The following is a 16,018-nucleotide window of genomic DNA, read 5'->3' as shown; positions in this document are numbered from 1 at the left end:
TTTAAATATGCTGAATATATCTACTTAATCTACTGAATATAAATTTGACTGTTATATAACATTTTGTCTCAGCCGAACACATTTAAAATTCACTAAAACCACACAATATAAACGATTAACTAGACTAAGCAACGTAGCCTAGTTTCAGCAACGGATTATGAAAGATTCTCCTCACCCTCTGCATTAAGTAGTTGTCTTTTAACAAAAAGACATCGGTTTGTGGTTTCACTCGAATCCAATTTGTAGATGTACTCGTACTCATATTTTTCCTTTTTGCTCCTGTATACCACATACTTGTAGGGTATTGACACAGCTTCTGCTTTGGCCTTTGTAGACACCAGACTCCCATCTACAAGAAATCCATGTTCACCCAGATCCCTGAAACCATACAGGAGTTATTTCCATAGAAATAAATTATGGAAGTTATGAACACAAAACCAAGACATTAGCAAACAGATCAGTCTTACTGTGTCACAGTCAGCTCCAATAGGTCTTTGTTCCAGTCACTAATCTGAGGGCCAGCCCTTATAAATATGCGATCTTCATTGGGGTCAAATTTAAAATCCTTTGACAAGACAGCATGAAAGTAAATGGTGAGTCTCTCCTTTGAGGAAAGCTGCTGAGTTGAAGTGGGAATTCTGGAATTCATCAGAAGTGAGTATTAGTAAATTAGCAAAAAGAATACAGATTACAATCTACTCTGCCTACATGAAAACAATAAGCCTTTCATAAGACCATAACATTCCAAATACCTCTCTGGTGGAATCTCTTTCCTTGTATCACTTCCGTCTCTTTTGTTTTTTTTCTTAGACTGCAGACTTTTCTGGTCACTCAAAGCATCTCCTTTCCCATGAGCAGACTGCTGAGACTGATGATCTTCCGTTGACTGGGGATCAACACTGGAGCTTTGAATTTTTACCTGAGCATGAAAAGAACAGTTTTTCAATGTGATTTATCACAGTACATTTTAAACAATTCATTACGTTAAATGTACTAGCATATTCTACGGTGTCTCTGAGCTTTACCTCAGGTTTGCTCTGTGGTCCAAACACCATTGCAGATTTCTTTTCTTCCTGGTTTACACTCCTTGTTTTCTGTGTGCCTGGCTCAGCATCGGGATTTGCAGATTGATCAACATTGGCATTCTGATCCAGCATGGACTGTGTCATGCTAGAAACATCTTTCTGGCTTTGTGTCTTATTAGATGTGTCTTTCTGGCTTTGTGATTTCTTAGATTCATCTTTCTGGCTTTGTGATTTCTTAGATTCATCTTTCTGGCTTTGTGATTTCTTAGATTCATCTTTCTGGCTTTGTGATTTCTTAGATTCATCTTTCTGGCTCTGTGATTTCTTAGATTCATCTTTCTGGCTCTGTGATTTCTTAGATTCATCTTTCTGGCTCTGTGATTTCTTAGATTCATCTTTCTGGCTCTGTGATTTCTTAGATTCATCTTTCTGGCTCTGTGACTTCGTAGATTCGATTGTCTTGCTTGTCATGCTGCTAGGTTCATCTTTCTGATTTTGTGCCTTAAATGCATCCTTCTGAACTTCATGCTTGGGTTTCGTTTGGTCACCCTGCTGTTCTTGTTTCAGTGCTTCAGGTTCTGCTGGAATTGAGCTATCACTGCCCAGCTGAGTGGACTCTTGGTCACACTGTGATTTTTGGTCTTGCAATTCTCCTGGTTCAAGACAAGCTTTATCGCCTTGTTGTCCTGATGCCAGGGTTTTATTAGCATTTGCCTCAGGTAAAGCAGGCCCCTTAAGCATCATGGGATCGCCAGTCATTTCTTCTGCTGGGTTGATGAGAGATGATCCAGGAGACACGCTAGTCTGACTTTCAGCCATGTCAGGAGTCTCATCCATAGGACACACTGATTCCTCGCTGTCGGAAGACATAGCTTCCTCCTGTGTCTTTGCCATGTCTTTATCGGTCAGGGAGATGTCAGAGAGATCAGAGGTCAAAGACAAAGGACCTCCAACTTTCTCCACAACTCTCCTTTTCTTCTTCTTCTTTTTTTTCTGTAAACAACATATGATGAGATTGCATTTGAGACAGCTGCTCCGAATATATTTGGTCTAACATCAAATACCTAAAACTATGAGGTAGAGAAGTACCTTTTTTTTGACCTTTGGGCTGTTGTCGTTTGGCCTTTTAGGAGACCCAGCTGTTAGAGGAGACTGAGGCTGAGGCAAGACTAAGGAGTCTGATTTTGCTTCTGTTGTCATTTCTGCATCAGCTGCCTGTGGAATGACTTCAGACCGTGTAGACTCTTCTGGCATTTTGTTTGATAAAATACCTGATAAAAGGATAAAGAAAGCCTTATAAAACAACTGCCCAGATTTAACTGCAGCATTTCTATAACACTTTTGCTCACTCCATTGCAAGAAATACACAATTTCACAAGTACTATTTGTCAAAAGAGAAACAGATGTATTTGTATAACCTCTTTGGGATTCCTCGGTTAGATTTGTCTCTGATTTTGCTGTAAGTGGGTTCGCACACTGACTGCAGAACTTTGCAGTCTCCTCCACAGCAACATGATTACACTTTGAACACTTCATCCTGAAAACAAAAAAAAATGTCTCAAATTTAATTATCAGGGTTACATTCCATGCATTATTCATACATTAATGGTGTATATTGGTAGAATTAATAACATTAAGATAAACATGCCAGCAAAATGTCTCTTATAGCATATTAAAGTTACTGCCTTTTTTTTACTTTTAAGTGTCAACCATCTAAAGATTATGGTTGCATCATACTGTTAAGCACAGAATTGGTCTTTGGTCAAAAGAATACAGAGGTTTCAGCAGAGGTTTGTTTGTTTTTGGTTTTTTCTTTTGAAAAAATCTATAGATTATGAAATCTTTTTTAAACAGCATTTTCAGGCCATCATACCTTGGCACATCAGGCAAAGATCACCATGATAAAAAGTATAACAATATTAAAGGTGGGGTCTCCGATGTTTGAGAAATGCTTCAGAAAACTGAGTCGGGATGACAAACTAAACAAAAATCAAAACAAATGTGTTGCCAATGAGCAGAAAGAGGCGGGTCTTGTCAATATGGGCGGAGAGTGTTCAGTGCGCATGTGTGACATTGGCAGAAAGCGGTTTTAACATTGACGTGGAGGATAAAAACAAAGAAAGAAAGCGAAGAAAGGCTAATGATAAGGCAAGAAGTAGGACCCGTGTTAATATAGGATCAGCTTTCCAGCGCTGGAGAGAACTGGAAGCAGGAAGTTGGCGCATATTCACAGATTTGAGTTTCCCGAGTCAATAACTCCTGAACTAAACGCTGTTCCTACACAAATAACACCTCTTTTCTGTCATAGTAATGTAGAGAGGCAGCTACAACCGCATATTGCTAGTAACAGCGTTTAGCTCAGGAGTTATTGACTCGGGAAACTCGAATCTGAGAATATGCGGCCAACTTTACTTAAGACGCCAAGGTCGCTTTTTTCCTTCTCGATAGGTGAGTAACGTTGGTTTTGCTTTGTTTCACAGAACTAATATATGCCGACCTTTGCATGATTATGCTTATGTCATTTTTGCTTGTTTGTTTATCTGCAATCGTATTGTTCTTCCCTTCAGCTATGATAGACACATTTCTTTCCATTAGTTGCCTGGGTTGCGTATGTATGTGTGGGCAGAGCTATCAATACAGGGGTGGGACCCATTTGGGTTAGGGGCGTATTTGTTTTGGTGATTTTATGTCAACATTGGCTTTCAAACATCGGAGACCCTACCTTTAATAGTGCCTTCCAGAATTACTGGCTCTTTACAGAAAAATTCTAAGCTAGCATTTTGTCTTAAAATATTAGATATATAGAGATATATACAGTATATATATATATTCATTAATTTACATTACATTACTATACATTAATTATATATAGGCCAAAAGTATTCATTTGTGCCAAGAAATATTATTAATCTTCTTCTACTTTCGGCTTTTCCCGTTAAGGGTTGCCATAGCGAATCATATGTTTCCACCAAACTGTATCCTAGGCATCCTCTACTCTCGCACCTATTAGCTTTATATCCTCTTTTTACACATCCATATACTTCCTCTTTGGCCTTTCTCTTGACCTCTTACCTGGCAGCTCCATCTCCAACATCCTGTATCCTCATTGTTCTACTTCCCTCCCTCTCGTTCATACACGTCTTTCACGTGTATGAACGTGAAAAGACTTTCGACTGACTTTCGACTGCGACTGACTACGACTGACTTTCATTCCTCTTCTTTCAAGATATGTGGCCTCAGTGCTTAGCTCCTCAGTGTTTGCTCTGTTTTTGTTAATTTTTCCTGTTCTGTGTCAAGGAAATCCGATCAGTTTCACCAGGGATGAACTGCTGAACATTCGGCAGTACACACCACAAGATCTTTTACCGGTTTTTGAGTATTCCGACGTTTTGCTGAATATTGTAGTTGGCGGAGCGGCTGCGCTGTTTAAACGCTTCAGGACGCACAGATGGGGGAAGCGCGCCGGCGCACTCGTGAAACTCAGACAGTGCGGTTTAAGAACACCGCTGCCTAGCATCCATCTGGCGAATCTCCGCTCTCTATCCAACAAAACGGACAAACTCCTTCTGATCACCCAGACAAATAAGGATTTTTCGAACTCTGCTGCTCTCTGCTTCACGGAAACCTGGCTGAACAACACCATTCCGGACAGCGCGTTAAGTCTCCCGGGCTTTCAGCTCTTTAGAGCGGATCGCGACGTAGAATCAGCGAAGAAACCCAAAAGAAACCCAAAACCCAAAATTACCGGACTTAATGACTACAGACCTACAGTGGATCACCAGCTTTCTCGCATGTGAAAACATACTTGGCAATAAATCTCTTTCTGATTCTCATTCTGATTCAGATTTCCAGAGGAAACACCATTGTCCACAGCGATTCCTGTCTGACTTCATCTATCAACTTGCCCATCACCTTAGCAAACAAGACGGGACTCAAAGCTGATCCTTGATGTAGCCCCACCTCCACCTTCTCAGTACTTCTCAGCTACTCACAGCTGGCATCCTCACACAGGACCATAGCTCTTCTCTCAGCACCCTGTCAAAAACTTTCTATAAATCCACAAAGATGCAGTGCAGCTCCTTCCTACCATCTCTGTGCTTCTTTATTAACATTCTCAGGGCAAAATTCCCGGTGACCATTCGCATGTTTAAATTTGGCACATTTTATGCCAGATGCCCTTCCTACCCTATTTATCCCATCTTGGGACCAGCACAGAAGTCACTGCCTTGCAACCCTGTGGCTAGATTCAAGAAATAATAATAATAATAATAATAAGTAGTAGTAATATTTGTTTCTAGCATCTTTTTTATTGACTTAAACTACATACTAAGGTATAAATGAGGTTGCATCAGTTCGACATCTTTTACCACAGAGAAAAGCAAAGACATTTTAACACAAATGTGACAGCACTAATCAGCTGCATAAGATATTAAAATATTAATATAATTAACATCTGAAACAGTTGCACATTTCCCAAAACCAGGATTGCACTATATACACATACATACATAACAAACAGTGACCCATGTCCTCACACATTATCACATTCAAGAACCAATACTTATTTCAACATGATCTGTAGGTTCATTTACTTACTAAGCTTTATTTACAACCCAAGTAGCACTGTATGTACTTTCTATTGACTCCCTTTCTACTGATCTCAAACTCCTTTGTAATCATGTTTGCTGTATTCTTTGTTTGTTCTGTATGAGTTCATTGTTTTGCTTCTTCAGAAGGTCTTCACAAGAAACTAACAAATGGTACTAATAAGCAAACACTGAGTGGCCATTTTAGTTTTAGGTACAATAACAACAGTCATGCCTTCACTCACTGGGCTTTTTTCCTGGAACAAAACATCTTACCATTGCATCATATAACAATGTGTTTACCTCACACACGTTGTGCAAAGCAACACATCTACAACTGGACATGCATATTGTGTTATAATTTAATAACATGTCTTCCTTCACTTGTCGGTGTAAAGTGTATAGTTAGTTAACAATTTAGACCAAACTACAGTAGTATTGCTGAGTTTAACTCGCGCGCGCACATATAAACAAATGTCATGACATCCAGCAAGCTAGCTAGCACTTTTTACTCCTCCTATTAGCTAGCTAGTAAGTACGTATAGCTTTCTTGCTAGCTAACGCTATTTCACGATAACGTACGATTAAAAATAAGTAAATAGAACGCAACAAAAAAAACTACTTGCTTCCATGTTACCTTCCATGTTTACGTTAGCTATCATCGTGCTAACTACATCAGCGAACTACTTCCCGTAAATAAATAAATAAATAAATAAAATAAAATAAATAAATAAACACGAGCACGCAGTAAGATGTTCATAAGAAAGAACAGTTCCTTACCTCTACAGGTGTATCACTGTATTTAGTATCATAGCCAGGTTAAAGAGTGTCACGCTGAGTCGGTTCAGTGCAAGCGTTTGCTGCGTGATCTGCTGATTCACATCGCAAAGGGAAAAAAAAGAGCTTTCGTTTTAGAGCAAATAAAATTACAGCACGGCTGAAGTTTCGTTTCATGGGAAATGGGCGTGATGTCAGGAGTTCAGGACGTGGACTTCATGATAAACACGCTGGAGTTTATACAGCACCGTGGAGATATACAAGTACACAAGGTAGTAAAATCCCCTTGTTCTCTCCTCTCCTGCTTCCTGTCTTTTTTTTTTTTAAGGGATCAAGGGAGATTTAGATGAGTTTAATATCTGATGCTTACTTAGTACATTGAAGGTTCATTCAAATCAAGGACAAACCAAGTAATTCATTAGCATGATAGATACAAGGGTTTGTTTTTTTTCCCTAAATAACATCTTTAGGTTTAAGTGAAGAAAGGAGAATTGTGTTTGGTTAAAGATTAAAGATGTTTCATATTTCAGTGTCATAAATAAATTTACAGGCTCTGAAAATCTATTATGGATTCAATTTGGTTCCTGCTTCAGTCTTTTATACGTAAAGAAAAAAAAAGTGCTATTTTTCTACCTAAATTTCAAATTAAAATGCAATATGCGGTTTGAATAAACACAAAGAGAAATGCTGGTATTATTCATCAGGTTAAAGCAAAAGAAGAAGAAAAATAGTCGTTGTAACAGTCAAAGAAGTTATTTTCGTTGTCGTTGTTATTAAATAGTCTTAATTTTTAGGACAATCGAGAACAGAGGAACAATCGCATCCCATTGCCCAAGCAGACTCCAGGAAATCTGTGTAATAAATGTAGTTTGTCATGAATCCTATTCTGTTTACATGTAGTTTGTCATCTGTCCTTTTCTGAGACAGGGACACATGCTGAATGAGTTTCTAGTCTACTGAGAAGAATCATAAGTTTATTAATTCCCTGTTTCATTACTAGATTCCATATTTCTATTTCTATTTCATTTACCAGGTTTAAACTGTACCTAGTTATTTATGTGGCAGGAGTTGTCTTATCTCTTAAATGCATTGGAACTACAAAGGGACTTTATCAGTTGTACTGTTGGAAAATGTTTCGCAACTATTATATCTCAACTCCAGTGACCACATGACCTATCTTTCTTGGCCGCCAAGAGATGGCCGCCAAGTCGTCCCTTATCCCACTACTTCTCCCAGAAGATGAGCTACTTTGCTCCATCTGCCAGACGCTCCTCAGTAATCCTGTGACGACACCATGTGGGCACAACTTTTGTATGGACTGCATTAGCAAACACTTTAAAATTCGCTTTTTTTGCCCCCACTGCCGCATTTCGTTCGCCTCAAAGCCAGTTCTAAAGACCAACACTATCCTTAGTGCTATAATGGAGCATGTTGAGAAGGTGTGGCCACAGTCTGAGGATGTCTCGAGTCCAAGTGAAAAAATGGTCAACTGTGACATCTGTGAGGAGGGAAGACAGCTGTCAGCAGTCAAGACCTGTGTGACATGCCTGGCGAGCTTTTGCAGTGTGCACGTAACACCCCATTTGAATAGTCAGGTGCTAGCTAAACACTGCCTGTGCTCACCAGTTTCAGACATCACAGATCTGCTGTGTAATAAGCATGGCAAATTGCTTGAGGTTTTCTGCTTGAACCACGGGGCTGCCATCTGTTGGCAGTGTACAGCAAAGCATCGGAAGTGTAACACCCGCTCCGTGGAAGTAATGAGGACAGACTGGAAGGTGAGCTGAAATAACAGGAGCATTCAATTCAATTGTATTTATATAGCACTTTTAACAATGGACATTGTCTTTGTGAACATAAAGTGCTTATGTACATTTATTTGAATTTATCCCTATTTACTGTATCTGTAATGAGCAAGCCTGTGGCAAGTGTGGCAAGGAAAAACTCCCTTCCTTGGTCTGAGGAAGAAACCCTGAGAGGAACCGGAGTCAAAAGAAAACCCATCCTCACTTGGGTGACATCTGAGAGTGTGATTATAAATTATAAACACTGGAGAGTTGGATTATAAATAATGTCCTTACTACAGTCATATACAGTCAATTAGAGCTGTGTAAACAGGAGTTCCCTAGCAACTTATAAATTAGCTCAGCATCTGAGTTCATTATAGATTCCTCTGTACCAAAGCCTTCAAATGCTCAATGATGGAGATACAGCATGTGTAGAATGTTATTTTGTGTATTAAGAGGTTATTCTTCTCTATACAAATATGTGTGTGCAATGCATTTACAGAATCCTTACTGACTACCTGTCAGGATCAGAGTGGATTAATTTAGGTTACTACAATGTTTACATGTTTTAGGATGATTTACTAGGTGTATATTTTAAGCTAAATCTCTTTAGTCAAGTACAAACAAAAATAAAAACTATGAGAAAATTGCATTTAAGAGTGAAATGAAAGGGAATTCACATTAAAAAGCTTAATAATTTTCATAATTTCATACATTTGAATTCTTTTGCTTTGCATGCAGCACTTGTCACTTTGTATAGCTGCTATGAAACTTCAGCTTCATTCAAAACTATGATTTATGTGTTCATTATAACATGCTTGCTGTTATTACTCATCCACTTAGGCTGCAATCGAGCCAGTTGCAACAGAAGCTCAGGACAGAAAGGATGCCACTAATGAACACTTGGAAGCATTGGATATTATGTCAGATGGTGTACTGGTAAGATTACTGGGTAAACAGACCCTTTTTCATAGAGTTGCAACATTTAAGACAATAAGCAAAGTTTATTTTAGAGGTCTTCCATTTAATAAATCAGGGCTCTCAGATTCAGAATTCAGACCACAACCCTACAGAGTTTTCTGTTTTTTTTCTTTTATTACACCAAAATTCAGCCAATGAAGCCAATAATAACAATGTGGTGTTAAAGGTATGTGATAAAGGCTTATACTACTAGAAAAAAACTCAAAACGTGGTGGAAAGGAAAACCAACAATAGTTCATACAGACAAGTCCAACATAGAAAAATATAATTCACTTTAAAATGATGTTATTATCATTTCTCTATTTAGTGTAGTCTGAGCACATCTGGTGTCTTAAAATGACATACAAGAGCCACAGGTATTATATAACCTATAGAACTGCTTTAAATGCTTGAAATAATTTTTTTTCCAGGTTTACTGTATTTTTTCATATTTCTGCTTTCAGGTCTAAATATAAAATGTAATATAGGAATGAAAACATGAGAAAACACAAAGATCATACTTTAAATTACATCATTTCACTAATTGCAAGCAAATACACCCATATGAAAGGAATTGACCTGACTGGAAACTTAACTGGTAGTGTTATATTTGATTGAAGAAACAGCTTCAAGAAATCTTGGCCTACTCATCTTTGCAAAATTACTTCTATGGTCCTGCCGCAACATCTCAATGGGATTCAGAACTTTGCCTAAGCCACTTACATAAATGTTTTGTTTTTTTTAACCTTTCAGAGATTCAGAATTGTTCATGTGCTTTGGATTGTAATCATTCTACTTAATCAAGTTAGCTTGAGCTTCAGATCACAGACTAATGACCAAAAATAATAAAGAAGAAGGCAGGCTTCGAACAACACAAAAATGCTTTATTTTTTCCCATTTTAACTTTTTCTTTTTAGCAATTCACTCAATCACTTACTCACTCTGGTGAATATTCGATGTAATGTTCACCCCATCTTCCAATTAGTATGTTTCTCTTCCAGAAAGAGACTCACCACTCCAAGGAGCATTACCCCAAAAGTCTTGGCTAATTATCTAATGATACAAGACGCTGTTCCATTTGGTCACCAGATTTTTCCCTGCAGCTTTATATTTTTTCCATTTTTGCCCAGGCTCTTTCTAATGGAGGAATCAATAATTGTGTCCTTGTAAATGTAAAAGCAAGGCCTGCAGTTCCCCGATGGCCTTCTGGGTTCTTGAGACTTTCAGAATAGCAGTTGATGCATTTTGGGGGGAATTCTGGTAGGCTGATAACTTCTGGGAATTACCACAGTTTCCAGTTTTCTCTATTAAGACAAAATGGCTTTTATTATAGTTCACTGTATAAAGACTAATACATTTCAGTAACTTTCCTTCACATCACATCCAGAATTTTTTTATTTTAGGTTAGCATGCTGTTTGTTAAGACCTTTTAGCCTATGTCATGGTATTACTGGAAAGGCACTATTTAAGTGATGTTTAGAGTCACCCCTGGTTGTGTTTACTCTGATTAAACTCAACTACCAATTGAAATGGGTTGATTAACTACAGGGCAAACACTTTACAGGGCAAACACAAAAACATGTATCATAGTCCTCATTTTATCAACACATACTTATTAGGACTCAGGGTTAAAGAATTAGTGTATATTGTAAGAATGTACTGTATTAATGGCAATTCTATTCTATGAGATACAATGTCAGAAACCAGAAAAGCATGTCTGTTTGCGATAACAGCTTTACTCAGCATTGAGAGATTTTATTTACACTGTTCACCCCCTTGAACTTTTTTGAACATTTTGTACAGATATTTGTATTACAATAAATAAAGTATTTTGCACCTTCAATTGTTAGACATTGTTTAAATCAAATGTTCATCATTAAATCCAGGTTCTAATACTACAAAATGTGGATAAAGTCAATGGGAATACTTATGCAAGGCACTGAAGCCATATCGAAAGGGTGTGGGTCTGGTCTTAATCTGTCCTAGTAACTGTGCAGCTTGACTTAAAACTTGCTCTTATTTGATTAATTTCATTTACATTTTTTCAATACAGTTTGTTTGGTATCCACAGGATGCTGCAGCAAAGATGATTGAAGATGTGCAGCTCTGCTTTAAAGCACTACTGAACACTATTAACCTTGCCCAGAACAGAGCAATATCCTTTATAGAAGCAGAGAAGACGAGAGCTCTCCAAAATATAAAACAACAGGAAGAACAGATGGATAATCGTATGCTTTCCATATCTCAGATAATGAATAAGCTTGATGAGTGCAGATGCAATGACTCCTACTTCAACTTTCTTCAGGTTAGTGTGTAACTATATTTTTTGTTAAAAAGAAGCTCAAAATAATCAAAAGATCTGTTTCAAATGACTGTTTTGCCTTTCTTATAGCCTCTACCAGTACTACCTCCAGGGGCTGGTCAACTGCAGGATGTTCAGCTGGATGGCCAAGCTGTGGAGAAGATGATATTGGATCTTCAGAAACTTAACAGTAATCTGGAATCTCAGCTCAGCGACATGCTGCAAAGAAGAGAGGAAACACGAGACAAAGGCAAGGCGTCTGTTGGGTTCTGATCAATTCTAACTTAGTTTAAGCATGCAGCTTTTTACGGTGGAATTTGCAATTCTGAACATTGGAGATAAAAAATCTTTGTTATAAAAAAAGTCTCTGTTATACCACTAGGGGGAAAAATGGGCCATTAAACATGCATAATATAAAATAACTGTCAAAATATGCTAATTACAGGTAATTCTCTAAAAACAGGGATGGTTAAAATCACTTTTTTCAAATTTTTTCAGTATTATGTGAACATTACCCAAAGGTCCGTAACTGCATGATTTTTTTACAGTGAACTGCTGCCACATTGTTGGCTGATTACATAATTGCACAAATATAAAGATGTAAAGATTCTTGGTGATTGAATATAAACCCATTCCTCTAATTAGAGTGACACCCCCGGTCTAGATAGTACTGTACTATTTACATTGCTTAGTGGGATCACAGATTGTATTCTTTTTTTATTATTACAGATTTGACATCAGGTGACTTCAGAATTGTCAGCGGCCACAGCAAACGACGTGGTAACCTTTTGAAATGTACGTGTGGATTGTGTTTGATTTTTAGTGACTGGAAAAGTTCACTGTACACTTTTGTGAACTTTTCACTTTGTACACTGTCGATTGTAAACACCAAACGTGCCAGATTGATTGTTTGTTTCATTCTGAGGGTTACTAAAATGTTTGTAAATAAATGTTGCCCATTTCAGTGGGTAATATCTATCATATAATTTAAATGATTGTTATTCCATCTTTCGTGGCATATAGATTCCAGTGGAGTGACCTTTGATCCAGTCACGGCTAGTGCCTCAGTGCTTCTCTCTGAGGATGGCCTGGCTGTCACTGTGGAGCACAGTGGGCTACTTACCTGGAAAGACTACCTGGCCAACAAAGAGATAGGCTTCAGGGTTCTGTGCTCTCAAGAGTTCAGCAGGGGGCAGCATTACTGGGAGGTTCAGCCACCAGAGGACGAAGGCAGCAGCTGGGCTGTGGGTGTGACATACAAGATCAGTCAGGACCGTTACCAGAGTCTGGGTCAAGACAGCAGCTCCTGGTGTGTCAGGTGGCAGAACAAAGGGGATAACAAGGATACTGACAAGTTGACTAACAATACTGAAGTAAAAGATGAGGAATTAATGCTACCAAAGTCACTGACTAAGGAAGGTGCTGTGAAGATCAAGATGCCCAATCCGGAATCAAAGAAAAGCAAACTCGAAGCATATCTTAAAAACGATATGGCCAAGGGCGTTCATCTTCAGGACAAGCACAAAACAGAAGTAACTCAAGCACTGGCAGAAGAAGTAACAGAAAAAGAGGAGTGTGTCTCAGAATTGACAGAGAACAAATGCACTTCAACAACTGGGCAGGAGGACAAAAATATCCCAAAACATTTCGGCACTGGATTTTTTGCCTCCTATAACAAGGAGATGAACCTGATTTCTGAGAAGCCTCCTGGGAAGATCGGTGTGTTGTTGGACTGTGACCGAGGGCAGCTATCATTTTTCTCAGTTTCTGACTTTAAGGTTCAGTTCTGCTGCAGATTTCAGGCCCTATTTTCTGCTCCTGTCTGTCCTGCCATATGGTTAAGAGATCCAGATAGTACAATGACTATAATCAAAGGACTCAAAACATTACAGTAGTGCGAGCTGCATGGAAAATATATTTCTTATGCATTATTATTTCTGTAGTGACAACATATCTATAGTACACATTCACTTATATGGTAGCTGCTCAACAGATGTGGGAGGAAAAAACTTCTGTAATTGTTAATAGAATAAACTGATAACATGATGCAAAAATTGGTTCTCAAATAAAATATTTAAAACAAGCCCTTACTTTGCCTCTTTGGCTGGAATGACATGTCTCACTACTGTACAGTGTGCTGATATTCTTTTCAGATGCATATCTACTATTCGATTAACTGGTAAACATCCATTCTTATGGATAACAGGTTTTAATTGGTGTTATGTTCACCAAAACATAATGATGAAAACATGAGTTCAATTCAATTTATTTTGTATGGTGCTTTTAACAAGTGAAATTGTCTCAAGCCAGCTTTACAGAAGCATAGAAACAAAATAAAAATCGTAAAGTTTAAAGTTAAATTACTATTTATGTCTAACATTTATCCCTAATAAACAATAATCCCTAATAAACCCCGGGCACCCACTGCTCTCTCTGTGTGTGTGTGTGTGTGTGTGTGTGTGTGTGTGTGTGTGTGTGCGTGCACGCACTTTCGATTTGTTAAATGCAGAGAACGAATTCTGAGTATGAGTCACCATACTTAGCCGTATGTCACGTCACTTTCTGTCACTTTCACAAGCCTGTGGTAACTGTGTCAAGGAAAAACTCCCTGAGATGATATGAGGAAGAAACCTTGAGAGGAACCAGACTCAGAAGGGAACCCATCCTCATACAGTATAGGTGCCACTAACAAGTAAATACTGTCTCCATTTCTTGTCTCCATCGTGGCTTCCTCTGAAGAAAATAAGCACATAAACCCAAAGCCTCTACAGGACAAATTGAAGCTCATCACCTGTAAAACATCATGAGGCAAAACTGTGGACACAGGTTATTATGGATTAATAGTTTTAAGTGACCTTGATGATGGTACTGAATAGTAAGAACTCTTACATCCAGAATCTTCCCAAACAGCTGGACATACTACATGCAAGTACATCATCAACATCTGCTCCGTTCATGCATGTGTGTATATGTATTTGCCTGCTTGAACTTGTGATTTAGCTTAGGATTTCCCACTTCCTTCTTCTTCTGACTAGGCCTGACATCAGTTTGCCATTTTTCCTATAATTTTAAATATTAGGAAATGCATTAAAGTACACCACTTTTCACAAACAGAACGTTTGTTAGCAGTACCATGGTATTATGGTACCATGTTAGCAGTACCATATTTGATCTTAAACAAATCATGTATCTATTGTAGAATATGATGCTTTATCCAGCTGTGGAAAGAGATGTAGAGCAAATGCATGGATACTGGGACATCAGGTATAATTTGGGACAGTTCATTTACATTTACAGCATTTGGGAGCATTTCCCTTATCCAGAGCGACGTACATACTATTGTGCTTAAATCTCTAACAGTGAATCATTAATGCTGGCTCACTAGGTTACATACCATGAGTTTAAAACATTTGTTCAGAGTTACAATGAAAAAGTGTCAAAGTTTGTGTTTTTCTTTTTTTTTTTTTAATGCAAAAGATAAGGAAAGAAGCGCTAGTTGAAGTGTTTCCTGAATAAGTAGGTCTTCAACCGCCGCTTAAAAATAGCCAGTGATTCAGCTGTCCGGACCTCTAGGGGAAGTTCATTCCACTACCTTGGTGAGAAGAGTCTTGTATTATGCTTACCTCTTACCCTGAGAGATGGTGGAACCAGTCGAGCAGTGGTGGTAGATCGGAGGGTGCTGGGTGCAGTGTGAGGAGTGATGAGGGCTTTGAGGTAAGAGGGAGCTGGTCCATTTTTGGCTTTGTAGGATAGCATCAGTGTTTTGAATCTGATGCGTGCAGCTACCGGAAGCCAGTGGAGGGATCGCAGCAACGGGGTGGTATGCGAGAACTTTGGCAGGTTGAAGACAAGCCGGGCAGCTGCATTTTGGATCATTTGCAGAGGATGGACTGCGTTCATAGGTAGACCTGCCAGCAGTGCGTTGCAGTAATCCAGTCTAGAAATGACAAGAGACTGAACAAGTACCTGAGCAGCCTGTGTGGACAAATGGCCGAATCCTTCTAATGTTGTAGAGAAGAAACCGACATGAGCGAGTCACATTAGCAACATGAGAGGAAAAGGACAGTTGATTGTCCATGGTTACCCCAAGGTTGCGAGCTGTGGGGGAGATCAGATCGTTGTGCAGGGATATAGCAAGGTCATGACCTGGGGATGAATCACCTGGGATGATCAGCAGTTCAGTTTTGCTAGTTCACCTTGGCAGCATTCATTTTCTTGTCTGATTCTGATTCTTGTCTGAAAGTGATGTCACTAAACCCTTACAGTCAAAGTGCTTGATGAAGGTTGCTGTTGTTCTTTCAAAATGATGTAATTTATGTAAGAGGTGTGGTCAAAACAAACAGGAAAATGACCCCAATTTCCTTACAGAGAAAAGTTTTAAGCTTATCAGTAATTTAAAGACGTCAGAGGTGTTTTTATGACAAAACTGAAGAGAGTATAAAATAAATCTTTTTGGAACGAGCACGATTCAACTGCATTTTACAGTATTAATCTAAAATATCTGGCCTAATCATACAGAATAATAATAACAGCTGTGACCCCACATGTCAATTTCCAAATATATATTATCCCAATTTTATA

The 16,018-nt window shown here is 38.5% G+C and overlaps 2 protein-coding genes across 3 annotated transcripts in view; one reads left to right on the top strand and one right to left on the bottom strand.

Moving 5' to 3' along the window:
* rnf213a (ring finger protein 213a) overlaps window positions 1-6,523 on the bottom strand; it is a 43,385-nt gene extending 36,862 nt beyond the window's left edge. For both annotated transcript variants that reach the window (XM_060891836.1, XM_060891837.1), the window contains exons 1-7: window positions 6,392-6,523; window positions 2,444-2,562; window positions 2,115-2,296; window positions 1,026-2,018; window positions 753-919; window positions 468-638; window positions 176-378 (exon numbers count right to left, since the gene is read on the bottom strand). In XM_060891836.1, coding sequence (XP_060747819.1) covers window positions 176-378; window positions 468-638; window positions 753-919; window positions 1,026-2,018; window positions 2,115-2,296; window positions 2,444-2,561 — 1,834 coding nt within the window. In that variant the 5' untranslated portion in view covers window position 2,562; window positions 6,392-6,523. The remainder of the gene's footprint in view (window positions 1-175; window positions 379-467; window positions 639-752; window positions 920-1,025; window positions 2,019-2,114; window positions 2,297-2,443; window positions 2,563-6,391) is intronic.
* On the top strand, window positions 6,416-13,520 carry LOC132860601 (tripartite motif-containing protein 16-like). The gene is made up of 7 exons (XM_060891838.1): window positions 6,416-6,660; window positions 7,583-8,166; window positions 9,019-9,114; window positions 11,207-11,440; window positions 11,528-11,687; window positions 12,167-12,232; window positions 12,461-13,520. Exons 1-7 carry the CDS (start codon window positions 6,564-6,566, stop codon window positions 13,330-13,332), a joined length of 2,109 nt encoding a protein of 702 aa, XP_060747821.1. The 5' UTR covers window positions 6,416-6,563; the 3' UTR covers window positions 13,333-13,520.
* The last annotated feature ends 2,498 nt before the right edge of the window (window positions 13,521-16,018 follow it).

Source organism: Tachysurus vachellii, chromosome 18 (assembly GCF_030014155.1).
Source record: "Tachysurus vachellii isolate PV-2020 chromosome 18, HZAU_Pvac_v1, whole genome shotgun sequence".
Classification (NCBI taxonomy): domain Eukaryota; kingdom Metazoa; phylum Chordata; class Actinopteri; order Siluriformes; family Bagridae; genus Tachysurus; species Tachysurus vachellii.
Note: the sequence above shows the minus strand (reverse complement) of the source record. Positions and strands in the feature narration are given on the sequence as shown.

Excerpts from the sequence above, each read along its gene's own strand:
- LOC132860601 (XM_060891838.1), top strand. The coding sequence starts at position 6,564 with ATGGGAAATGGGCGTGATGTCAGGAGTTCAGGACGTGGACTTCATGAT. Across the intron at positions 9,115-11,206 it reads TTATGTCAGATGGTGTACTG|GATGCTGCAGCAAAGATGAT; the intron begins GTAAGATTACTG and ends TGGTATCCACAG. Across the intron at positions 12,233-12,460 it reads ACGTGGTAACCTTTTGAAAT|ATTCCAGTGGAGTGACCTTT; the intron begins GTACGTGTGGAT and ends CGTGGCATATAG.